Source organism: Lolium rigidum, chromosome 3 (assembly GCF_022539505.1).
Source record: "Lolium rigidum isolate FL_2022 chromosome 3, APGP_CSIRO_Lrig_0.1, whole genome shotgun sequence".
NCBI lineage: Eukaryota > Viridiplantae > Streptophyta > Magnoliopsida > Poales > Poaceae > Lolium > Lolium rigidum.
This window is the reverse complement of record NC_061510.1, coordinates 330,853,371-330,878,949: the sequence shown is the minus strand read 5'-3', so window position 1 is coordinate 330,878,949 and position 25,579 is coordinate 330,853,371. Positions and strand designations below refer to the sequence as shown.

At 45.1% G+C, this 25,579-nt stretch overlaps 1 protein-coding gene, 1 long non-coding RNA gene and 1 pseudogene across 2 annotated transcripts; 2 read left to right on the top strand and 1 right to left on the bottom strand.

Annotated features, from left to right (window-relative positions):
• Window positions 1–11,738: 11,738 nt before the first annotated feature.
• LOC124697044 (acidic leucine-rich nuclear phosphoprotein 32-related protein 2-like) lies at window positions 11,739–14,680 on the bottom strand. Its single transcript, XM_047229686.1, has 2 exons — window positions 13,982–14,680; window positions 11,739–12,137 (listed from the first exon to the last, which is right to left on the bottom strand). The coding sequence occupies exons 1-2, from the start codon at window positions 14,678–14,680 to the stop codon at window positions 11,982–11,984; spliced, it is 855 nt and encodes a 284-aa protein (XP_047085642.1). The 3' UTR covers window positions 11,739–11,981.
• Window positions 14,681–18,230: 3,550 nt separating this feature from the next.
• Window positions 18,231–19,626, top strand: LOC124700051 (annotated as a pseudogene).
• Window positions 19,627–21,282: 1,656 nt separating this feature from the next.
• LOC124700050 lies at window positions 21,283–23,969 on the top strand. Its single transcript, XR_007001610.1, has 3 exons — window positions 21,283–21,425; window positions 21,613–21,836; window positions 23,826–23,969. It is a non-coding gene; the product is annotated as an uncharacterized LOC124700050 (long non-coding RNA).
• Window positions 23,970–25,579: the final 1,610 nt, after the last annotated feature.

Below are 25,579 nucleotides of genomic sequence, written 5' to 3'. Positions count from 1 at the left end.
TTTGCACAAAGCTAGTTTTATTTCATAAACCCCTAATAGTTAAAGACTCTTTATTTGCCTAAAATTACTCAAGTGGGAACATTAGTGTCATTCCCACCACTCTGTTGTGATCAAGTCAAATTCACCTTTCAAGTCACAAGTCATTTTTAGAAAACATCTGACAACGGAACAGTATGGCCAACCGTCCATGACCACGGAATCAGATCTTCAAGTGGAACTAGTGCCTCCCCTTTTATTTTCACTCCACTCAATGCCATCGATCTCCTGGAACGAGTGCTTCTTCTAGAGCATTTTTTTTGCGAAACACAATACAATCAAAGATGCTCACACATACACGCACACACTCACCCCTATGAACGCACGCACACACACCCTACCCCTATGAGCACCTCCAAGAGACTGCGTCGAAGAACTTATCTAGCGGGTCTTGAGATTGACGAAGTCACCACAGGCGCCTCGCTGTCGACCCGAAGGTCGCCTCCCACTGAAGAATATTCCGCCTTTATGAGACATCAAAGTGTCAAATCTGGGATTTGAACTCTGGTGGGCTGGGGGTGCCACTGCCCTCCTAACCATCCAAACACAGGTGAAGTGTGCATAAATTGCAAACATTGTGTGTACAGGCATATGCACACAACATATTTAAGTTGGATGAGAGAGGTAGAGGATCAGGTAAAAAAAGTCACACACGGAAACAATATATGAATAATACATGCAGTGATAATTCAAATCACTATCACTTTAACCTCATTTCAGTGTCACTCTACATTTTTATTCCATCACAATCCAACACTACATGCATAAGACAAGAACTTCATTTTATTCCGTCACATGAATGATTCTTGCAGTTGCACAATGATACATACGACAAAGAGGAGAATTTTATTCATCATATTCCAACACATTGCCAGCGACATTGAGAAGAATCACACATTGTCACTAGCCATTAGACAAATCCTTTAGTAATCAAAGCAACTACATCATAGATAATTGCACATATAAATACAACTAGGACAATACCTAGTTCCTTCTTATCCCTTGCTCCCATCTCAATTTTGTGAATCTTCTCCATCCTTTTCTTCTCCTTTTTCATCCGTTTGGCATGCAGCTCTAATTTTGCCACTCTCTTTTGAAGAAATTCATCTCCAGGGTTTTGTTCCATCTCCTCCAGTTTTTGTTCGCCACACCTTATCTCTGCAGACAACTTCTTTGCTGCTTCATTGCTCGAATCCTTCCTCACAACATCACCAGGGATAGTGGCATCATCAGCACATGGACAATCCATGTAAAGAACCTCACCAGTGACCGCCCACCACTCTTCCGCCAGCGATGTCATCTCTCCTGGATCCATGGAAGGTGAGCTCAACCTAGCTCAGGCGTCGGTCCGCCGCACCTCTCTCTCTCTCTCTCTTGTACTGCCACACCGCCGCTCTATCTTGTTCTGCCAGATTTAGGAATTAGAGACAACACGGAAATGGTAAAGTGCCAAAAGTTGGATGAGAAAGGGATAGGACGAATTGAGAAATTACGGAAAGGTGAGCAACAAAATCACCAAACCGGGTCCAAATTGCCATGTGGCAGCCAATAGAGAGCCAAAACACCAAAACATAGATCAGAGTTATACATCATTTTTCATATTTTTCTTACAAACACCTAATAGAAAATAAAGATCAAAGTTATACCTTATTTTGCAATGAACGAGGTGAATAGGTGAATATCAATTAAAAATATAACATCTTCGTAAATACATAAGTGATGCCCTTGCATTTGCGAGGTCCATCTTGCTAATTTATTGATATTTTCCATACACCTTGTCAAAGTTTGTAAGGTATAACTTTGACCGAGACTTAATAGTCTCCGATCAGTGTTCTCACACAGTCGACCAGCACATGACCGTATTTTGACCTACAAATGAACTTGGATGCGAGACAACATAAATAAGTCCTTATCTAAATAAAATAAACAAGTCCTTTAACAGTGAAGGAAGAAAATACATTTTTCCAAATGCCAAAATTAGCCGGTGGAGTGTCGTCTGAAGAAGCTCGCTGGTCTTGGTGGCGGCATAACCTTGCCAAGGCGAGAAATGCACTCAAATTGTGTGGATTCCAACATCGCACAAAACACAGATCATCGGCTAATTGCCTTCCTGGAAACGTTTTCGCTTCGTCTTCTCCCGGGCGACATGCGGCGGCAATTCCCTCCAATCTCCACCGGTGAGAGCCATGGTCCCTTCTCCATCCACATGCCGCTCTGGCGGCAGGAGGGAGGGGCCTCGTTTCTCCGTTATGTAGTTAGGGTTTGTCTGTTGTGGTGCGTCGTTGGGGTGGTGGGAGCGGCGCCCGAGCGAATAATTTTGTGTCATCTCCATTCACACACCGGCGACGACCTTCACGGCGGCGTGATACGTCTCCGACGTATCGATAATTTCTTATGTTCCATGCCACATTATTGATAATATCTACATGTTATATGCACATTTTATGTCATATTTATGCGTTTTCTGGAACTAACCTATTGACGAGATGCCGAAGTGCCAGTTGCTGTTTTCTGCTGTTTTTGGTTTCAGAAATCCTAGTAAAGAAATATTCTCGGAATCGGACGAAATCAACGCCCAGGTTCCTATTTTGCCCGGAAGCATCCAGAACACACGAGAACCGCCGAGAGGGGGCACAGGCCCACCAAACCCTAGGCCGGCGCGGCCAAGGGGGCCCGCGCCCCCTATAGTGTCGGCGCCCCTTCGACCTTCTGACGCCGCCTCTTCGCCTATATAAAGCCCCTGGACCTAAAACCTCGATACGAAAAAGCCACGGTACGAGAAACCATCCAGAACCGCCGCCATCGCGAAGCCAAGATCTGGGGGACAGGAGTCTCTGTTCCGGCACGCCGCCGGGACGGGGAAGTGCCCCCGGAAGGCTCCTCCATCGACACCACCGCCATCTCCATCAACGCTGCTGTCTCCCATGAGGAGGGAGTAGTTCTCCATCGAGGCTCGGGGCTGTACCGGTAGCTATGTGGTTCATCTCTCTCCTATGTACTTCAATACAATAATCTCATGAGCTGCCTTACATGATTGAGATTCATATGATGATGCTTGTAATCTAGATGTCGTTATGCTAGTCAAGTGAATTTTACTTATGTGATCTCCGGAGACTCCTTGTCCCACGTGTGTAAAGGTGACAGTGTGTGCACCGTGTGGGTCTCTTAGGCTATATTTCACGAGAATACTTATTCACTGTTATGAGTGGCATAGTGAAGTGCTTATTTATATCTCTTTATGATTGCAATGTGTTTTGTATCACAATTTATCTATGTGCTACTCTAGTGATGTTATTAAAGTAGTTTTATTCCTCGTGCACGGTGTAATGGTGACGAGTGTGTGCATCCGTGTTAGTACTTGGCGTATGCTATGATTATGATCTCTTGTAGATTATGAAGTTAACTATTGCTATGATGGTATTGATGTGATCTATTCCTCCTACATAGTGTGAAGGTGACGAGTGTGCATGCTATGTTAGTACTTGGTTTAGTCGTGTTGATCTTTCATGCACTCTAAGGTTATTTAAATATGAACATTGAATTGTGGAGCTTGTTAACTCCGGCATTGAGGGTTCGTGTAATCCTACGCAATGGTGTTCATCATCCAACAAGAGTGTAGAGTATGCATTTATCTATTCTGTTATGTGATCAATGTTGAGAGTGTCCACTAGTGAAAGTATGATCCCTAGGCCTTGTTCCTAAATACTGCTTGTTTACTGTTTTACTGCGTTACTACTGCTGCGTTATTACTGCTTGTTTACTGTCCAGGGCAAAGCACTTTTCTGGTGCCGTTGCTACTGCTACTATATATTCATACCACCTGTATTTCACTATCTCTTCGCCGAACTAGTGCACCTATTAGGTGTGTTGGGGACACAAGAGACTTCTTGCTTTGTGGTTGCGGGGTTGCATGAGAGGGATATCTTTGACCTCTTCCTCCCCGAGTTCGATAAACCTTGGGTGATCCACTTAAGGGAAAACTTGCTGCTGTTCTACAAACCTCTCGCTCTTGGAGGCCCAACACTGTCTACGGGAAAAGGAGGGGCGTAGACATCAAGCTATTTTCTGGCGCCGTTGCCGGGGAGGAAAGGTAAAAGGCACTCATACTTCGGTTCCAGGTAACAGTACTTTTCTGGCGCCATTGTGTTTGTGCTCGAAGCTATTTCCTTTAGATCCTGCAATTGCAACTTTTTGTTTCTTGTTTACACTAGTTAGGCATAATGGAAAACAACAAAAATATGAGAGATCTTTATGAACTTTATCTTGAATTAGGACATGATGTGTTTGAAGAGAGAATTAAAAAACCTATGGAACTTTATATGCATGCTAATGGGAATGTTATTAATATGAATGCTTTGAACACTATTGTTGCTAACGCTATAGAAAATTCTAAGCTTGGGGAAGCTGGTTTTGATGAGCATGATATTTTTAGTCCCCCAAGCATTGAGGAGAAAATTTACTTTGATGATACTTTGCCTCCTATTTATGATGATTATAATGATAGTAGCCTTTTGGTACCACCTGTTATGGAGGATAAATTTGATTATGATTACAATATGCCTCCTATATTTAATGATAGCTACTTTGTTGAATTTGCTCCCACTACAACTAATAAAATTGATTATGCTTATGTGGAGAGTAATAATTTTATGCATGAGACTCATGATAAGAATGCTTTATGTGATAGTTATATTGTTGAGTTTGCTCATGATACTACTGAAAGTTATTATGAAAGAGGAAAATATGGTTGTAGAAATTTTCATGTTATTAAAATGCCTCTCTATGTGCTGAAATTTTTGAAGCTACACTTGTTTTATCTTCCTGTGCTTGTCACTTTGCTATTCATGAATTCGTTTATTTACAAGATTCCTTTTCATAGGAAGCATGTTAGACTTAAATGTGTTTTGAATTTGCTTCTTGATGCTCTCTTTTGCTTCAAATACTATTTCTTGCGAGTGCATCATTAAAACTGCTGAGCCCATCTTAATGGCTATAAAGAAAGAACTTCTTGGGAGATAACCCATGTGTTATTTTGCTACAGTACTTTGTTTTATATTTGTGTCTTATAAGTTGTTTACTACTGTAGTAACCTCTCCTTATCTTAGTTTAGTGTTTTATTGTGCCAAGTAAAGTCGTTGATAGTAAGGTTCATACTAGATTTGGATTACTGCGCAGAAACAGATTTCTTTGCTGTCACGAATCTGGGCAAAATTCTCTGTAGGTAACTCAGAAAATTATTCCAATTTACGTGAGTGATCCTCAGATATGTACGCAACTTTCATTCAATTTTAGCATTTTCCTTTGAGCAAGTCTGGTGCCTCGATAAAATTCGTCAATACGAACTGTTCTGTTTTGACAGATTCTGCCTTTTATTTCGCATTGCCAGTTTTGTTATGTTCGATGGATATTTCGATTCCATTGACTTTCAGTAGCTTTGTGCAATGTCCAGAAGTGTTAAGAATGATTATGTCACCTCTGAACATGTATATTTTGATTGTGCACTAACCCTCTAATGAGTTGTTCTAAGTTTGGTGTGGAGGAAGTTTTCAAGGATCAAGAGAGGGAGATGATACAACATGATCAAGGAGAGTGAAAGCTCTAAGCTTGGGGATGCCCCGGTGGTTCACCCCTGCATATATCAAGAAGACTCAAGCGTCTAAGCTTGGGGATGCCCAAGGCATCCCCTTCTTCATCGACAACATTATCAGGTTCCTCCCCTGAAACTATATTTTTATTCCATCACAGCTTATGTGCTTTTCTTGGAGCGTCGGTTTGTTTTTGTTTTTTGTTTTGTTTGAATAAAATGGATCCTAGCATTCATTGTATGAGAGAGAGACACGCTCCGCTGTAGCATATGGACAAGTATGTCCTTAGGCTCTACTCATAATATTCATGGCGAAGTTTCTTCTTCGTTAAATTGTTATATGGTTGGAATTGGAAAATGATACATGTAGTAATTGCTAAAATGTCTTGGATAATGTGATACTTGGCAATTGTTGTGCTCATGTTTAAGCTCTTGCATCATATACTTTGCACCTATTAATGAAGAAATACATAGAGCATGCTAAAATTTGGTTTGCATATTTGGTCTCTCTAAGGTCTAGATAATTTCTAGTATTGAGTTTGAACAACAAGGAAGACGGTGTAGAGTCTTATAATGTTTACAATATGTCTTTTATGTGAGTTTTGCTGCACCGCTTCATCCTTGTGTTTGTTTCAAATAACCTTGCTAGCCTAAACCTTGTATCGAGAGGGAATACTTCTCATGCATCCAAAATACTTGAGCCAACCACTATGCCATTTGTGTCCACCATATCTACCTACTACATGGTATTTCTCCGCCATTCCAAAGTAAATTGCTTGAGTGGTACCTTTAAATTTCCATTCTCTACCTTTACAATATATAGCTCATGGGACAAATAGCTTAAAAACTATTGTGGTATTGAATATGTACTTATGCACTTTATCTCTTATTAAGTTGCTCGTCGTGCGATAACCATGTTCACTGGGGACGCCATCAACTACTCTTTGTTGAATATCATGTGAGTTGCTATGCATGTTCGTCTTGTCTGAAGTAAGGGAGATCTACAACCTTATGGTTAGAGCATGCATATTGTTAGAGAAGAACATTGGGCCGCTAACTAAAGCCATGATCCATGGTGGAAGTTTCAGTTTTGGACAATATCCTCAATCTCAAATGAGAAAATTAATTGTTGCTACATGCTTATGCATAAAAGAGGAGTCCATTATCCGTTGTCTATGTTGTCCCGGTATGGATGTCTAAGTTGAGAATAATCAATAGCGAGAAATCCGATGCGAGCTTTCTCCTTAGACCTTTGTACAGGCGGCATAGAGGTACCCCTTTGTGACACTTGGTTAAAACATGTGCATTGCGATGATCCCGGTAGTCCAAGCTAATTAGGACAAGGTGCGGGCACTATTAGTATACTATGCATGAGGCTTGCAACTTGTAAGATATAATTTACATAACACATATGCTTTATTATTACCGTTGACAAAATTGTTTCTTGTTTTCAAAATCAAAGCACAAATATAGCAATCGATGCTTTCCTCTTTGAAGGACCTTTCTTTTACTTTTATTGTTGAGTCAGTTCGCCTATTTCTCTCCACCTCAAGAAGCAAACACTTGTGTGAACTGTGCATTGATTCCTACATATTTGCATATTGCACTTGTTATATTACTCTATGTTGACAATATCCATGAGATACACATGTTACAAGTTGAAAGCAACCGTTGAAACTTCATCTTCCTTTATGTTGCTTCAATGCCTTTACTTTGAATTATTGCTTTATGAGTTAACTCTTATGCAAGACTTATTGATGCTTGTCTTGAAGTACTATTCATGAAAAGTCTTTGCTATATGATTCACTTGTTTACTCATGTCATATACATTGTTTTGATCGCTGCATTCACTACATATGCTTACAAATAGTATGATCAAGGTTATGATGGCATGTCACTCCAGAAATTATCTTTGTTTATCGTTTACCTGCTCGGGACGAGCAGGAACTAAGCTTGGGGATGCTGATACGTCTCCGACGTATCGATAATTTCTTATGTTCCATGCCACATTATTGATAATATCTACATGTTATATGCACATTTTATGTCATATTTATGCGTTTTCTGGAACTAACCTATTGACGAGATGCCGAAGTGCCAGTTGCTGTTTTCTGCTGTTTTTGGTTTCAAAAATCCTAGTAAAGAAATATTCTCGGAATCGGACGAAATCAACGCCCAGGTTCCTATTTTGCCCGGAAGCATCCAGAACACACGAGAACCGCCAGAGAGGGGGCACATGCCCACCAAACCCTAGGCCGGCGCGGCCAAGGGGGGGGGGGGGGCGCCCCCCTATAGTGTCGGCGCCCCTTCGACCTTCTGACGCCGCCTCTTCGCCTATATAAAGCCCCTGGACCTAAAACCTCGATACGAAAAAGCCACGGTACGAGAAACCATCCAGAGCCGCCGCCATCGTGAAGCCAAGATCTGGGGGACAGGAGTCTCTGTTCCGGCACGCCGCCGGGACGGGGAAGTGCCCCCGGAAGGCTCCTCCATCGACACCACCGCCATCTCCATCAACGCTGCTTGTCTCCCATGAGGAGGGAGTAGTTCTCCATCGAGGCTCGGAGCTGTACCGGTAGCTATGTGGTTCATCTCTCTCCTATGTACTTCAATACAATAATCTCATGAGCTGCCTTACATGATTGAGATTCATATGATGATGCTTGTAATCTAGATGTCGTTATGCTAGTCAAGTGAATTTTACTTATGTGATCTCCGGAGACTCCTTGTCCCACGTGTGTAAAGGTGACAGTGTGTGCACCGTGTGGGTCTCTTAGGCTATATTTCACAGAATACTTATTCACTGTTATGAGTGGCATAGTGAAGTGCTTATTTATATCTCTTTATGATTGCAATGTGTTTTGTATCACAATTTATCTATGTGCTACTCTAGTGATGTTATTAAAGTAGTTTTATTCCTCGTGCACGGTGTAATGGTGACAGTGTGTGCATCCGTGTTAGTACTTGGCGTATGCTATGATTATGATCTCTTGTAGATTATGAAGTTAACTATTGCTATGATGATATTGATGTGATCTATTCCTCCTACATAGTGTGAAGGTGACAGTGTGCATGCTATGTTAGTACTTGGTTTAGTCGTGTTGATCTTTCATGCACTCTAAGGTTATTTAAATATGAACATTGAATTGTGGAGCTTGTTAACTCCGGCATTGAGGGTTCGTGTAATCCTACGCAATGGTGTTCATCATCCAACAAGAGTGTAGAGTATGCATTTATCTATTCTGTTATGTGATCAATATTGAGAGTGTCCACTAGTGAAAGTATGATCCCTAGGCCTTGTTCCTAAATATCGCTATCGCTGCTTGTTTCTTGTTTTACTGCGTTACTACTGCTGCGTTATTACTGCTTGTTTACTGTCCTGGGCAAAACACTTTTCTGGTGCCGTTGCTACTGCTACTATATATTCATACCACCTGTATTTCACTATCTCTTCGCCGAACTAGTGCACCTATTAGGTGTGTTGGGGACACAAGAGACTTCTTGCTTTGTGGTTGCAGGGTTGCATGAGAGGGATATCTTTGACCTCTTCCTCCCTGAGTTCGATAAACCTTGGGTGATCCACTTAAGGGAAAACTTGCTGCTGTTCTACAAACCTCTGCTCTTGGAGGCCCAACACTGTCTACAGGAAAAGGAGGGGGGCGTAGACATCACGGCGTCACGGAGTTGATGGCAGTGTGTGCTTGGCGATCCTTCAGATTGGCAACAAGGTCTTCTCGATATTCTTTAGATCTGGCGAGATCTGTTTCTCGATGTGTCGTTGGCGTTCGTCGTTATCTACGGCGGCGTTGGGGATCGGGGCGAGGTGGCTGCTCTGGAGCGAGGATGTTGGTACAGAGGTGGTGGATCTGGCGCTATTCCCCGACTTCGTCGACGGGATGCGGTGGATCTTGGTCCAAGAAAGCACGGGGACGTCCCCGGTCGACGTGTCACAACGACATGTGACTCGCTGCTTGCAGCAGACCTATTCATCGACTCACAAAGCCTCGTTAGCGATGGTTCTTATTTGGATCTGGCAATGGTGGAGGCTCGACGTCTTTTCTAATGTGCATCCATGCGGCGTTGGAGTTTGGCGGCGGCTGCTAGTTTCGGCGAGTGCAGGAAACCTGAGGATGGTTCTATATTTTTCTATCCTTTAAAGTTCTATCTGCAAAGTTTTCAGGAAATCTGTTTTCTCCTGTCTCTCTTTTAGTTTCCACATTTGTGTGTTCATGTAGCATGTTTTTCTATTAATGAAATATGTGGTTGATCTAAAAAAACGCGGATCATTCAAAACTGTCCAGGATAAACTCGTTAAATTCAGGCAGGGAAAGCTCACACATTTTTCTTCAGAGGTAGGACGTTCACACACTAGTGCTCTAGAAAAAGTGTGCTCACACATTAGTAATGCATCCATCCATCCACGAGGCTGCATAAATGGATCCATGGGGAGCAAGCCAATCAGCTAGGCACTCTGTCTCTCGGGAGGCACGGACAATGGGCCTCTCTCGCCTCCTCCTCCTCAGCCTAATCGCCTCCGCTGCCGTGAGCACCTTCGCGGCGCAGTCCGATCCAGCGTCGCCAGTGTGCGACCTCAGCATCATCGCCCCAAAACTGGCGCGCCACTGCCAGTCCGATCCCGACGTGCCTAGCTTCCTTCTCAGTCCCACCGCGCAGTGCTGCGAGGCGCTGGTGGGCTCTCTGCCTGCGCAGATAGAGATGGCCCTCCCGTGCCTCTGCCGTGCGGCGGCCGACCCACGGCTCGTCGCCGCCAGGCTCGACGTCCCCCGCATCTTCGCGCTCTACCGCCGCTGCGTCAAAGGAAGCTTCCGCAGAGGCCCCAGCTTCGCTAACCAGTACTGTGAAGGTATACACTCGTCAGCCGCCATCACTGCTCCCTATCGGCTCAGTTTCCTCTGCTTTTGTTAGCCCGCGAGTTTCTCATTGGTTCACTTTGCTTGGTTTAATCAGAGGAGGACATTGAGACGGAGAAGTGCAACGCCGCGAACCTCGCCACGCGGGTGTCCCGGTACTGCGTGATCAACGGCAAGATCACCTCGGCGTGCTGCCTGGCGGTAGTGCCCACCGTTGTATACCGCGGACACCCGTCCTGCCTCTGCCGCGTCGCGGCACAGCCGCAGCTCGCCGCCGCCGGCCTCAACGGCACCGGCATCCTCGAGCTCTACGCCGCCTGCGGAGGCACCAACCCCGTAGGCTCGCACCTCGTCGACTTCGGCGGCGGCGTCCCGTGCCTGTGCCGTGCGGCCGTCGAGCACGTTACCATCAGCGCGGGGCTCAAGGCCACCGACCTCCTCGCGATCTACAATGCCTGTGGAGGACTCCGCCTCGGAGGGGCTGAGCACAAAGCCGCCGCCGCGTCGTGCGAAGGTAATGTATATATACATGATCTGCGCCTTCTCTTTGATTCTGTTACGTTCTCATCGCCTGAAGCATATGCGTGCATTTGGTCGCCGTGCAGGGTATGGAGTGCCGCTGCCGCTGCCACCGACCGGCAAGGCTGCCACCATCCCGCTGCAGCAGAACCACGACGGCGGCGCCATCCGCATCGGCCCGAACACTCTGCCGGAGACCGCTATGACTTGATCTCGCTGTGTTTCGACAAGGTGAAATTGCGATTTAGTAGTTGGTGAAGCAGTAATGCTCTTGGAGATTTGATTTTAGACCGTATGTAGTACAAGTAGTTTCTGCGGCGTGCGTCCATGGTGGTTCGTGTCGTGACCCGATCTCAACGGTCATCTTGCCGGACACAAAAGCACATTGCATCTTTTGCATTCTCTGGCAACTCAACTCTCCTAAGAACTAAATGCGTGCAATTTCAGAGCAAACAGTTTGGTGCAAATAGCAATTGTTCAAATTGATGTGTTCAGCCGTCGCAGAAGAACACTGGCGGGCTGCGATCCTTGTCCAGGCAAACATGCGTTGTATTGCAGATCCTTGCGCAGGCCTCCATGCATGCAAAACAAAAGTGAACAAAGCAACAGGCCATTACCACCCAATAAGTTTGGAACCAACAAAAGAAACATGGAAAACCATCTCAAAAAAAAAAACATGGAAAACGGATGCCTTCCCATTACAACCATGACAGTAACTCAAATCCGCAGAAGCAGAACCAACATCTCATTTCGTAGCGCCAAACAATCCACAGATAGGAGCAACACTACGTGGAGGAACCCCACATCTCAATTAGAATTATACAATTTCCAGAGAATCATTTGGGCAACTTTCTTCTAGAAAACTACGGAGGCTCCTACACAGCAAGGAGCCACCGAAAAGCATGCGGCAACTAAAACCTTCGCAAGGAACTCGCAAAGACCAACCAACCATAAGCATTCCTGGAACTAAATTATTTGTCTCCATTGCCATCATCTTCGTTATCCCTTTTCCTCTTGCCTGGAAGGGCAGGTCCTGTTGACTCTTTGCTCCCGTTGGTTTCTTTGCTTTTCTCATCCGCACCAGAATCTGGTTCATCGTCCTCAGCCTCATCTTCTCCATCTTCAGGCTAAAAAGGGTACAATTGAACTAGCTTAGGAGTATGAACAATGTAAGGTTGAAATAGCTTACAAGTATAGAGCAGCAGGAAAAGCGTAATGTGAAATAGTATACCATCTGGCTGTACAAATTATAGGACCAACAAACTGATTTTAAATTGTTGTCTGTTAAAAGCATCGGGTTACTCAATGAGGATGCAGAGAAGCCAACGAAGAATTATAAGGAAAGGGTTCTCTATCATAAGATGCTAATTTTTTCATGTATAGAGCCATGGTAGATAACTAGATGCAAGTTGCAAATGAACAAGAGTGAGCCGCAAGTGTGTAAACTGAGCCCAATTTTACCATCTTTGCAGAAGAACAAATAAGGACAATGTTGTGTAATTGTGTTGCTGTCGGATCTCAAAATGTATAAGCCAAGGCACTAATAAAACTACCCCCTGCGATCCATACTAATTTTTACCAATATTGATGTATCTAGACACATTTCAGTTCTAGATACATCCATATTAGCGACAAGTAATATGAATCGGAGGAAGTATAAAAGTAAAAGTTGCTCCAAGATAGGAGTCTTTCTAGTTGCCTCTCAATCTCAGCATCTGAGCCTGGGATATTTTTTAGAGACAAACAACAAAGTAACAGGTCATGCAGATCGCAATGCATAACAGTGGACAAACAGAAAATGAACAAAACATGTAGGAACTTTACAAATACCCACTGAACTGTGAAATTTTAGGATTATACCCAAGAAGAGAAGGCAAATTTTAGGATTATACTGCAGATTGCGAAGCAAAAGTGAATGCAAAAATCGGATAATTTGTTCCTACTTTGAACTTAAAGCAAGTATCAAAATGGACCATCAGATGACAAACTTTTCTTTTTTTTGTAATTCTTCTCTCTTTTTTTGGGCTGTGTGCATCCGTAATGCCGCTAGGGCAGTGCGTTGTTGCAGAGGCTGGGTGTAATTGGTATCTCCGTGATATTAATATATGCTCCTTATCAAAAAAAGATCAACAATATAGACCGCGATAATTATGCAACTATACTTTTGAAATTCGGCCACCAGTGTTAAATAGTGGACCAATTTGTTGTGAGTTTAGCCATTCATTTCATACCACTATCAAATTACAGACAAACAATACAGACTAATGGGGCAACAGTACAGAGTAGGATAGTTATGCAACCATCCTGTTGGCTATCGGCCACCATTGTAAAATATTCGGCCAATTTCTTGTGACTTTAGCCATTCATTTCATACCACTATCAAAATGCAGACAAACGATACATACTAGTGGAGCAACAGTACAGAGTGCGATAATTATGCAACTATTGTTTCGGCTATCAGCCACATTTTAAAATGGTCGGCCATTTTGTTGTCACCTTTGCCATTCATCTCTTAACACTTGTACTGAATTTGAAGGAATAGAGAAGAATTGTTAAAACATATATGTATTTAAAGTCTTGGCATGAAGCCATGAATATATAATGCATAGTACTAAACAACCTAAATAAACAAGTAGCTCAAGATAACATCAAGAGCACATCATACTATTCAGAGAGCTCACTGGTAGAGAATCTAGATTAGAAACAAAATTATGCTTAACCCAACCACATCAAGCTATGGGATTATACATGACAGTAAGGCAAACAAATAACAATAGGATCATCTGTTACGACTATGAGCAACAATTCATTGATTTCAAATAGAATTGTATACCATTACTGATACAACTCATTTACTGGTTAGGTACTTGTCATATATGCAACGGGTTATTGTATCATGTGAGGAACATTTTAATCGAATATCGGTACTGAGGATTTCACAAGAGTACAAGAATTAAAAGAAAAATCTCACCTCATCACCTTCTTCCTCTTCATCTCCTTCCTCTTCCTCCCCATCCCCATCCTCTTCATCTCCTTCCTCTTCCTCTTCATCTCCTTCTTCCTCTTCACCTTCCTCACCTCCCTCTTCATCCTCCTCATCATCCTCCTCGTCATCCTCATCCTCATCAGTCTCCAGACGATCGTTACCCTCAGCATCAACGCCATCGAGGTACTTCAAACTCGGAACGAGCGCAAACACTTTCTCCCTGTACCCTTTCACCTTGGTAACCGGGCACTGGTACAGATCCAGCGCCTCGACGGCGAGCGGCGCGAGCGGCGCGAGCTCCTCGACGTGCGCGAAGCGGTTGTTGCCGAGGTCGAGGTGGCGGATGGTGCCGCCGCAGGACCCGGCCACGGCCGCGAGGGACTCGGCGCCCGAGAGGCGGTTGTCGGGGAGCGAGAGGCGGCGGAGGGCCAGGAGGCGCGGCAGGCCCGCGAGCGAGGAGAGGCGGGCGCCGGCGATGGAGAGCTCCTCGAGCGACGGGAAGCGGTCGAAGAGCGCCGGCGAGGGCAGGCGGCCGGTGGAGGACTTGACGGCGCCGTCGAGGGTTAGGGTTTTGGGCGCGGAGAAGGGGGAGTTGGGCGCGTTCTTCACCGAGGCGTTGATCGCGCGCTCCCACGCCGCGTCGTCCTCTCCGGCGGCGGCGGGGCCGGCGCCGGTGCCGGTCATGGCTGCGGCGGGGGTTGGGGGCGGGAGGAGTAGAACCCTAGCTAAACCCTGGTGGAGCCGGAGGCGGAGCGGAGCGGAAAAGTAAGGAAATGGATGGCTAGTATTCGTCGTCCAGGAGTTGGAAAATTGGAAATGGGCTGCTGATGGGCCTCTTGATTCGGCCACGATAAATCCAACAGAGCCACAAGCCGAAAAACTTGAGTTCAGTTTTCGAAAACGTGTTTACGGATCGTAAAACAGCTGGCACAGAATAGAGCCTGTAAAGTAAAACTGAAAAACGGAATATTTGAAAAATCATCTTCTTCTCCACAGAAAATGTCCACGCCGCTGCTTATATCTCCCCGTGCAGGCCGGCGGCCGCGCCCCTGGCTGCAGCCGCGAGCTTAGAGTCCAAGCGAGAACGGTGGCCCACATGGAATTGAAGAACCGAACACCGGAGGAGCTGATAGGCCGCAGGTCTGGGCGGCGCGGCCGGACGCGGCCGTGATTGCTGCCGCCTGACCGCGCGCACGCTAGCTAGCTTGGCCGCGCGCATTGCTGATGCTTGGGCGCCCGTGCCCGCGCACGCAGCTGCTAGCTTAGCTGCTGATGCTTGATGCTTGGCCGCGCTGCTGCGCGCCTGCTCGCCGCCGCGCCGTTGCGCGCTTGTTTGCTGCCGCGTCGTGGCCATGTCTTCTGTGCCCGCCTGTCGCAAGCCCCGCCTGCAGCCATAAGTTTAGCCATGGTCGCACAATTTTAGCACAATAGCCAGATATCGGGGGCTGGAGGCGGTTGTACGGACGACAGCGCTACATGAGTGGTGAGAAATCCGTTCAGTTTTGGACCTGTAAACCGCCCTTCGGTCTGTATTAGTAGGGGTCGAGTCTAAAATTTTTCGGGCCCCTGAAAAAGTTTTTCGGGCTGGACAGCGAGTTCGGTCTCTAATCTGCGCCACTTTTGACCCGAACCCGTAAATCGGCCGGAAAAATACGGTTCCGACGTTTTACGAGCTCTGTTAGAGATGCTCTAGCAGAGCTCGTAAAAACGTGAACCGAAAATCGGAGTTTAGTGCACTGAATTCGTGTTTACGGTTCGTAAAATTGCTGGCATGATGTTAACAAGGATTTTCTTGTCCCAACATCGGGCTGGACCACGAACAATGGCAAACCTTGCTTGAAAAACACCTAAAGCTCTCACAATGTCATTGCGAGCTGCTTCTTGAGCTTTGGAAAATTCAGCTTCTATTCTATCTTGGGGATCCTTGACAGACTTAACAAAAGTTGCCAATCCGGATAGATGTCATCGGCTAGGTAATATCCTATTGTGTACTCATTGTTCATGACCTTGTAGTTGTATGTGGGTGCTTCCCCATTTGCTAATTTGGCAAACAAAGGGGACCTTTGCAGCACGTTGATGTCATTGAGTTTCCCCGGCAAACCAAAAAAACAGTACCAAATCCACAAATTTTGTGATGCAACGACCTCAAGTACAATGGTTGCATCTTTGCTCTTGCCACAGTACTGTCCATGCCATGCCTTTGGATAATTCTTCCATATCCAATGCATACAATCAAGACTACCAAGAATGCCCGGTCAACCTCTTTTCTCATTTATCTCCATTAAGCGTTTGGTGTCATCCTCATTGGGAGCTCGGAGATAGTTTGGCCCAAACAACTTGATAATCAGGCGAGCAAACTTGCGGACTTTATGTAGTATCTTCGCCAATTCGAAGATACTCGTTGGTGTAATCCGCAGGGATGCCATATGACCCTCATGGAAGCAGATATTTTTTGGAACGCGCTGAAACCCATCACCCCAGCGACATACCTACGTTGCTTGAAGTAATTCGAATTGGCTTCGTAGGCCTTGACGATTCAGACGAACAAGCTACGCCGCATGCGATACCTCCTAAGGAACAGATGGAGAGGATAGGTAGGTACCTCGGCGAAGTAGTCCTCCATCAGCTGCTCGTGGCCGAGGAGGCGATTCTGCTGGATGTGGTTCCGGCCGAACACGGATCTGCGCCTCCAATTCAGCAGCTTCGCGCGGTCCTCCAGCTCCTTGACGGAAAGGAGGGGTATGGTGGACTCCATCTCGTCGTCCTGGAGCAGCTCGTCGAGGTCGGAATCGTCCGAGCTCGACGAATCCGACATATCGGCATCGACGAACTTGTCGCCCGAGCTCATCCTCGATTCGGATGGAGCGACGACGGCGGTGGCTGGGGTGGCACCCGGAGTTGGGCTAGTAACAGCAGGCGGGGTGCGGCGCGACCTGCGCTAGCTCCGGGAGGCGGGGCTCGGGCGAATTGGGTGGTGCGGCGGCGGCGTAGTCTGGTGGCGGCGCGGGGAGGGAGAGAGCGAGCAATTGCGTCAGCTGAAATTTCAGCGCCCCTAGATAGGGATCGAGCGTTCGGTTCGCTCTACAAATACAGACTGATTTGGGTTTTCGGTCTCGGTCAAAAAAAAGTTTTTCGGTTTTAGTCTTTTTAGGGTAAGTGATTGACACCATTTTTCACCCCAAACCTGTAAAATGACAGTTATTTTTTTTGGTTTTTATCCGTTTACGAGCTGTGCTAGTGATGCTCTTAGTGGCCCGCCAAGGCCCGAGCTCTCCGAGTGCAACCTCGAATGGAAAGCCCAGATTGTGCCAAACACACTCCCATCGCCGCCGCGCTGCGCTGCTTCTGCCGCCCGCCGCCGCTGCCCTGCCGCGTCGCAGTGTCGCTCCCCCGTCTCCATTTCGTCAGCTGACGGCCGTCCACCCCTGCCTCCGCGCGACGCCGTGACTGCCCCTGCCTCCGCACCGGCCGGTCGCCGCCGATCCCTGCCCTGGCTGCTCCGCCGAGGAACGAAGCTTGCTGTTCTACCTCGCTGATTCGCCCAGCTGTAGTCTGCAGACTTCTGCCCTCGCTCCTGGACCGCTCGGCGACAGCCACTGGGTAAACTAATTTCTAATTTACCTCAACCCCGCAGTGTGTGTGGGATTGAACCCTTCAATTGATTCGTAATGTACTTTGTTGGATTGTTAAGCACTGGGTTCAGAATCTACGTTTAGGTTTCCAAAAAATAGTTCTACATACTCCAGTTTAGTTTACATTGCTACAGATAAAATATTGAGTTCAGAATCTACGTTTTTTTAACTCAATGGTCTGCTCACTCGATTACTCTGTGCTACTTTGATGAATGTGTGCATCTTTGTTATCTGTAGCAGTGTAGCATAGACTTCTGTATTGCTCTGCTTGATAGTCCCATCTTGCAAAGTGGCAGTACTGCATCGTTTCCATGTTTTATCTACTTTATTGTATCGGTAAGAATGGGGTTCAAATTTGATATCAGACCAGAGACCATTTGTTATGCTTTACTTCTGTATGTACATTCTGTGGCATTAGTTTTCGGAAGACCTAATCCTGGCTCTGGCTTACTTCCAACTTACTACAGTGTATTGTTGATACGCAGGTTTTGGTAACACTTAGTTATTATGAATTCTATTCCTTACGTGCAAAGCTTTTCTTGTTTAAAATGGCTAATGGTATTTCGGCCTTTTCAATGCAGAATTTGAAAAGTGCAGTTTTCTGCTTCCTTATCCCGTGCTCCTGAATTCCTGGACCTGTGGTGCGTGCGCAGGCTGTCAGGCACAAATGATGAAACTAAGATTGGCTGAACATGTATCTCCCATTTGCGGAATTCTTCCCTTGATACAGCTCAAGGCTATGTCCTCGTTTTCTGCTGGTCATGGTCGCCGACCGAAGAAAAAGCTTTATCACCGCGAGCCTGGCCTCGACAAGGCCATGGACCTCCACAAGAAGCCCGCTCTCCTCCTTCGGCTCCGTGAGCTCATCATGGCCCAAAAGTCTGGTTCGCTACTCGTGCGCGACCTTGAAAAGGAGGTTGGCTTTGTCCAGAAATGGAACTTTGTTGCACTTATCGAGCGCCACCCCAATATCTTCCGTGTCTCTGGTGGAAGTACATCACGGGAGCCCATTGCTGTTACGCTTACCGAGAAAGCCAGAAATATTTCCAGTGAAGAGATCCAAGCACAAGAGCTAATGGAGCCTATCCTGGTAAGAAATCTGAGGAAGCTGCTAATGATGTCGATGGACTGCCAGATCCCTCTAGAGAAGATTGAGCTCATCCAGTCTGAATTGGGTTTACCAAAGAACTTTAAGAACAAGCTGATTCCTAGTTACCCTGATTTTTTTTCAATCCGTGATGTGAGAGGATTGGACCATCTGTGTTTGGAGAGTTGGGATTCTTCACTAGCAGTCACAGCACGAGAAGAAAAACTGAATTTCGATGGATTCCAGATGGAGTACAGAGGGGTTCCTAAAGATGGAAATATACTGGGTCCTTTTGCTTTCAAGGTAAAGTATCCAGCAGGATTTAGGCCCAACCGAAAGTACCTTGAGGAGGTAGTCAGGTGGCAGAAGATGGCATTTCCTTCACCTTATTTGAATGCTAGGGAAGTGGAGCTCGCAACTCCACGAGGCTCGGAAGCGATCTGTTGCTGTTTTACATGAGATTTTGAGCTTGACAATGCACAAAAGACTGACATCTGATAAGCTTGAAGTCTTCCATAACGAGTACAGGCTGCCATGCAAGCTACTTCTTTGCTTAGTAAAAAATCATGGTATCTTCTACATCACTAACAAGGGAGCAAGAAGTACTGTCTTCCTCAAGGAGGCCTATGATGACACTGACCTTATTGAGAAGTGTCCTCTGTTGAAATTCCATGATCAGTTTTCATCTTTAATTGGCCGACCATGCTCCGACTCAAATACTGCACTGGCAGTATAAATGGAGTATTGATTTATTGGGAGGCCAAACCACGATTGGCTGGCTTGTGCATCCTCTTAGTTGATTGCTAGATGCTCACATGAGCTCATTTGCACGCAACCAGCTATGTAAGTCCTTTGTACAATGGATGTTTCTTGCACCTTACCTGTTAAAGATAGAATTGTATACACCAACATCCCATCTTCAAATGTGAAGCCCCCTAGGAATCAAGTGATGAATCAGCAGGATGAGACATCTGTGTTTGTACGCAAGTCACATGTTCAGTTCCCAGTTCCCATCATTGTGGATTTGGAATGTAGGGGATGCTAGGGGTTAGGTTCTCCAGTCGTGTAGCTTGTAATTCCAAAAAAGAAGCTATAGTATCAGTTCCCCTTGTACTGACATACTTAATGTTGAGTGTGCTTCTTCTACTTAAATGGCTTTATGACTTTTTCTCGTAAATAGTACAGATACTCATTTCTCTGGAACTCTATTGTTCAATTCAGTCACATGTTATTTTGCTTGCAGAAGGATATTTGTTGCTGTTCTGCAAGTTAAAACGTGTCATACTCACACAGTTACACCACTAGATTCTATTGGTAGGTTGGATGGCTTTAATTTTATTACCAGTGCTCGTCATTCCTTGCATGAACTTACTATTGGTATTGGTTTTAGCACATTAACAATCCCAAATCTCAATCAGTCCTTGTTTTGTTGTTTCTGCATCCAATAACAGGCAGAAAGCACCTGTAAGATGCTCCAGATGCTGTTAATGATCGAATTTCCCTTCATGCTTATCAGATTTGTTTACAGTGCTTATCTATGTTTGGCGTATCCAATTGTGTTCTCATGCTCGTGTCACTAGTGACTTCAATTGTCCACATTGGACTTACACGGTATCATTATCTTAGTTTTTTATATTTTCTTCAGGATGGTGTATCATTTCCTTCTCGGTCCACTTATTTATTTTTCTTAGGTGTCCTGAGTAGTGAATATGCAGCAGGACATCCCTACAGGTTGTTTGAGATACTAAGAACGACACATGATTTCACATGTAATTGTACATCTTCGGTAACTTAATATCTAATTGATCGTCCGTGAGTCGATTATTATAAGCATCTAGAGACATAAACTTACTTCTGGTATATAATATTCTTCATTTTCGTGACAGATTGGCAACATAAGTTACTGACATTTGTAGTAATTTGATGTCTTCCTATATCATTGGTATAGTCTTAACTTTATATACATGAGTATTCAGGATGACTGAAACACAACACTGGTTATATTTTCTTTCCAACATCTTCATGTGTTTCAGATGTCAGATTTCTTGTTTACATGGATTAAAATTGGAGAACGAACATGTCTTTTTGTCCCAGTGTGGTGCATACGAAATTTGATGACTTGTGCTCAAATAGTGAGCATGTCGAAACATGTTCCAAACCATGTCTTTGTACTCTTATTTGATGTTTTTTTTTTGGATAGTTGGTTTTCTCCATGGTTATTTGGATAGCTCTCTTGATTTTTTTTAATCTCAAAAGTGTGAAATACTGCACCTGCTTAATTCACATGGTGATTATTTTTTTGAAACAATTGATAGTCATCTTAGATAGGTTCAAAATATATACATTACTTCAGTTTCCATGTTCAACTACTCATGTTGCATTACCACATTCATCATATGCCCTTTGGGCCACTGACAGAAAGAAGTATGATCAGGCATATTCCTTTGCTCCAGAAGAAAATTTTAGTTCTGCTAAGGATAATACTGTGGTAGCACGTGATTACACCTTACAGCCTGTGCGTTTTGACAGTTACCGCACTTTTTTGCTGCAGATTCTGTTAAGCAAGACTTATGCCTGGGACTATGGTCCCCATTCCCCACATGTTTGTAATCTACAGTGTCAATTGTTCAGCAGACAGAAATCATAGAGAGTGAACTGTAATCCAAGATGGCATATCAATTACTGTGCGATCTTTAACCAGCAGGGACAGGTATACAGCAAGCTGAGCATGAATTTATTTTTCTTGTTAGCATTCAGTTCAAATATAGCAATCCAGCAGTCAGGACCAGTCTTTGTAGCATGGGTTTGATGTTGTCAGATTATTTTGCGCATAGTCTCTAGTAATAATAATATTTTTCTGTAATTTGGCTTTGTGTCAATATCGATATGTTTTGCAGTAGTCAAGTACAGAGACATTACAGTGGAGTGCTTTGACGGATTGAGCGAGGGCTGAAAAATGGCATCCTCCAGAATCCTGTAGGTGAAGTGGTTGCTTAGTCTTGAATAATGGCTGGTGAAATTGGGTAAACACTGCTTTGCTGTTGATGCCGGACCGGATTCTACATGTGCAAAGTTTCATTGGTTGTTATGCCAATACCTGCAACAGGCTGCTGATGGGCAGGTTGGACCCATTCCCGACTATCTTGAGTATTTATTTTCCGATTGATGATCCTGTATTGAAGTGGTTGTTCACACAGAAATGTCTTGTTGGGAGATGCATATATACTCACCTGCAGCGATAGACTAAACTCTCGGTGGGATCCTATTGATCGGATGAACATATGCTAAGTAAAGAACAACTGACAAAATTATGCATGGTGTGGACACATGGAGGTGAAATGAGGTCAACTATGATTGTGCTGCTCAATTATAACCCGTGAAAGTGAGGAGCATAAATAGGAGCAGTGACTGGGACCAGATTCTGCATACACTAAGGGAGCACCTATGATGGTAGTCATGAGCCTGGTTAGATGCACTCAAAGCTAGCTAGATTTGGATGGGTGTTAGTGGCTGCTAGTTTAGGATAGCTTACCCAGAAGAGTCACGCAAATATAATGGATGGATGGAGACTGCATGTCCTTTTCTGACCCTATTTGTTTCTCCCTGTAAGCATTTATCTGTCCCTGTGCAGTAGCCTTCCCAAACGATGTTATTTCCACAACTTGCACTGTGAACCTTGCATTGGCCTCTCTTTATTGTTAGCATAGATTATTGGCCACCAACAGCACATGCTTTCATTGCCATTCAGTCACCTTCAGCCTCTGTTGACCCATCCCGATTTCCAATTGATGCATCTTTCTTGTACACAAGTCTGTGCTTGCCTGTCCCTGTCCTTGAGTAGCAGCATTACCTGTTCCATAAACAACTTTTGTGTGTGGCTGGGGCCTGCCTTTCTAAGCTGCCAACTTCCACAAAAACCATGAGTTATCACTGCTTCAAGGACCAGCTTGCTTCCACGGTTTGGTGTCTCTTTCTCCGGACCCTGCCTTGACTTTAGGAAGCTACCATTTTTTTTTTTTAATGTAGCTACCATTATCTTTACCTGTCTTCACTTGGATTCACCTAGTTATCAGTTGATTTCGACCTAAACCTTAGTATTTTATTTGCCGGATTAGGTAGAATTCCAGTTTCTTGCAGCTTATTGATTCAAGTACATCACTGGCCTATTCATTTCTGATGCATGTCTCTGTTGGTTCTTAGCTTTTACATTGAGTTTGTTTTACTCTTTTTAGTACTGGGTATAGTAAGTTTTCTACTACTACATTGGGTCTTTGACTTCAGAAAGCTACCACTATCTTTACTCGTCCTTCACTTCGATTCTCCTTGTTACTACTATGTTTTGACCTAAATCTTATATTATTTGTCGAATTAGGTAGCGTTCCAGTTTCTTGCATCTTATCGATTCATTGATGTCATTGCTCTCTTCATTTCGGATGAATGTCTCTATTGGTTCTTAGCTTATACAGTGGGTGCATTTTACTCTTTCTACTCTTGGTTATAATATGTTTCTGAACTCAAGATAAAGTTTGGCGTTGAGGCGGTCCTGTGAATTGTGCTGTTCGACGTCTTTTTGATGTCGAATGTTGCAATTAGTGTTGCCAGTCAATACCACTCGCGGTGCTGTCATCATCTGCCTGGTGTCTATCCGTTGGGAGGAGAAGGCGGCCCATTTAGGTCATGTAGTAACAATCTATCTTGATGAGTTGGATAAACGAACCAGTGCTTTGCAAGCAAAGAATCCTGATTTGAACATAAGAACCTGCCCGGCCATCACCATCCCTCTGCTCGGACAAACATTTGGGCGATGTATCAGCATCACGCATTAACTCATGCTGGAGTCCCGTTCCTTCCTGCTCCTGCATAACCTAAACTCTAGTAGTAGCAAGTCATTTTGCTAGTTGTCTGATCTGAAGAAAGTTACGTATGCGTCAATATAACTATCCGTGGAGGTGTAGGGGTCTACGCCATGTGTGATATGGTTGGTTCAGATTTCACGATCGTGGCGTGTAATGAGAGTGCCTGTCTGCCTGTCGCTCTACGTCCGATTTCCGTGTTGCTGTTTTGTTGGCAATGTCTCACTGATCTTTCTCTATCCTTGTCATGTCACCAGGTAAGGACGTATCGAAGGGAGATTATTCTAGCCCAAGTACTCTAGAAACGATTTTATTCCATGTCAATCAGACAGAGCATGGGCATCTGGACATGGAAATGAACCATTCCGTGTTTACCTCGTCGCCAAGGCGCCAGGTCAATCAATTTTAGGTAAGCACTGGCCATGTTATACTAATCTGTAGCAGTTAAACAATCACATGCATATTTCATTGGTCTTATTAGCAGCCCCTTTCTTCAACTCTAGGCCATATACTTATTTTCTTCTCCGACCACCAACTCCAGGGATAGAAAAAAAATGCAACTAGCATGCATGTTGCCCCATCCATGGATTATGGAACACGAGCTAAGCAAAGTTGTGGGAATGTAACATGGAGTTCCATCTACTAGCATACAGTTGAGCATAGTACAATACATGCCAACATTTTGTTAAGTCTGACACAGCTCTTCTCTGTTTGCTCGTAGACGCGGAGTACCATCTAATTCTCTTTTTGCCATGGACCTCTCACCTCTTAACTGCTATTTTGCCAACCCGTCCAGTGGTATAGTGGCTTGTGGAAGCTGCATTGCCGCTCTTGTCCTGTACTGGTTGACGAAAGCCACACCACACCTGCATCTTTCTGCCAACAAATATTTCTTGGAGCCATTTGCGTATGTTTTGTTGCCATGCGTTTGGTATGTCCCTCATATTTCTGCTACCTCTCAATTTCTATTTTCGGTTGCGGTCATCGTGTGAGTGTGACGATGTCTGTTGTTCTCATCGCTCCGGAGAAGAAAAATGAAAGGCGATGGTGGTGGCAAGGAGCCAGAGAGGCGGACTGCTGCTGATGTAGTATGTGGGGATGGGATGGCAGGCCTGCACGGTTGGGCACGGCACTCCGCATGAGCACACCAGCCTATCTATCCACGCACGCACGATGAGTCTCAGCACCTATGTAGGATAATAAAAACAGGTCGTTGTCGTTGCGTTCTCTTCCATCCAAAGAAGAAGTTTGCTCCCTGGGTGTTGCGACCTGGCCGAGAGCGAGGGGGTGACGCGAACGGTAGGCGGCATCCTTGTGCACCAACTGCCCCCCTCCCCTCTTTCGGCACGCACCACACCCCCTTTGGCTTCTGCGAGGTTGCTACCCGGTAGCACGGCCGCTGCATCGAACCGCACCCTTGGGACACAATGCCTTTTTTATCTGAATCTAGATGCCCCGGCGGCGCGGAGCACCTGGCACCGGCGTGCCACGGGCAGGTGGGGGTTGAGTGGAGACGAAGCACACTATGAGTGTGGATGCCATGGTTGGCCTACAGGGAGAGCCAAAGGACGAGGAAACAACGACTCTGGATTCTGGACTGCTGATTGTTGTGAAGTGTATAAGTGGATTGTACTAGCTGTTTCCATCGGTTCTGACTTTTGGTTGCGTTGGCAAGTGCATGAACCTTGACATGGTGTCAGAGACCAGGGTCTCGAGTTCGAGTCCTATCTTTCGCAATTTATCCTAAAATTGTTGTTGCCTCCCTCTTTGTCCACGTATATGCTCATTGGTTGCGTTGGCTAGTGCATGAACCTTGACACTGATCACAAACTCGGCAACACATACATAATCAAACTGGTCCCCAAGCTGGCTTAAGTCACTAGTCAGTAGTCAATATGGATGGTGCATGTAGATGCATCGTGCGACGTGGGGTGCACTTGAGGCTGTTGCTTTGAGTTAAGCCAAAGCATGCGCTGGAAACCTTGACAAACTAGCACCAGCAGCACACTAT

What these genes read in the sequence shown, in the direction of transcription:
- LOC124697044 (XM_047229686.1), bottom strand. Translation starts at nt 14,680, where the DNA reads ATGACCGGCACCGGCGCCGGCCCCGCCGCCGCCGGAGAGGACGACGCG. An exon ending in AAGAGGAAGAAGGTGATGAG is followed by an intron (nt 12,138 to 13,981) that starts GTGAGATTTTTC and finishes TACCCTTTTTAG; the next exon opens with CCTGAAGATGGAGAAGATGA.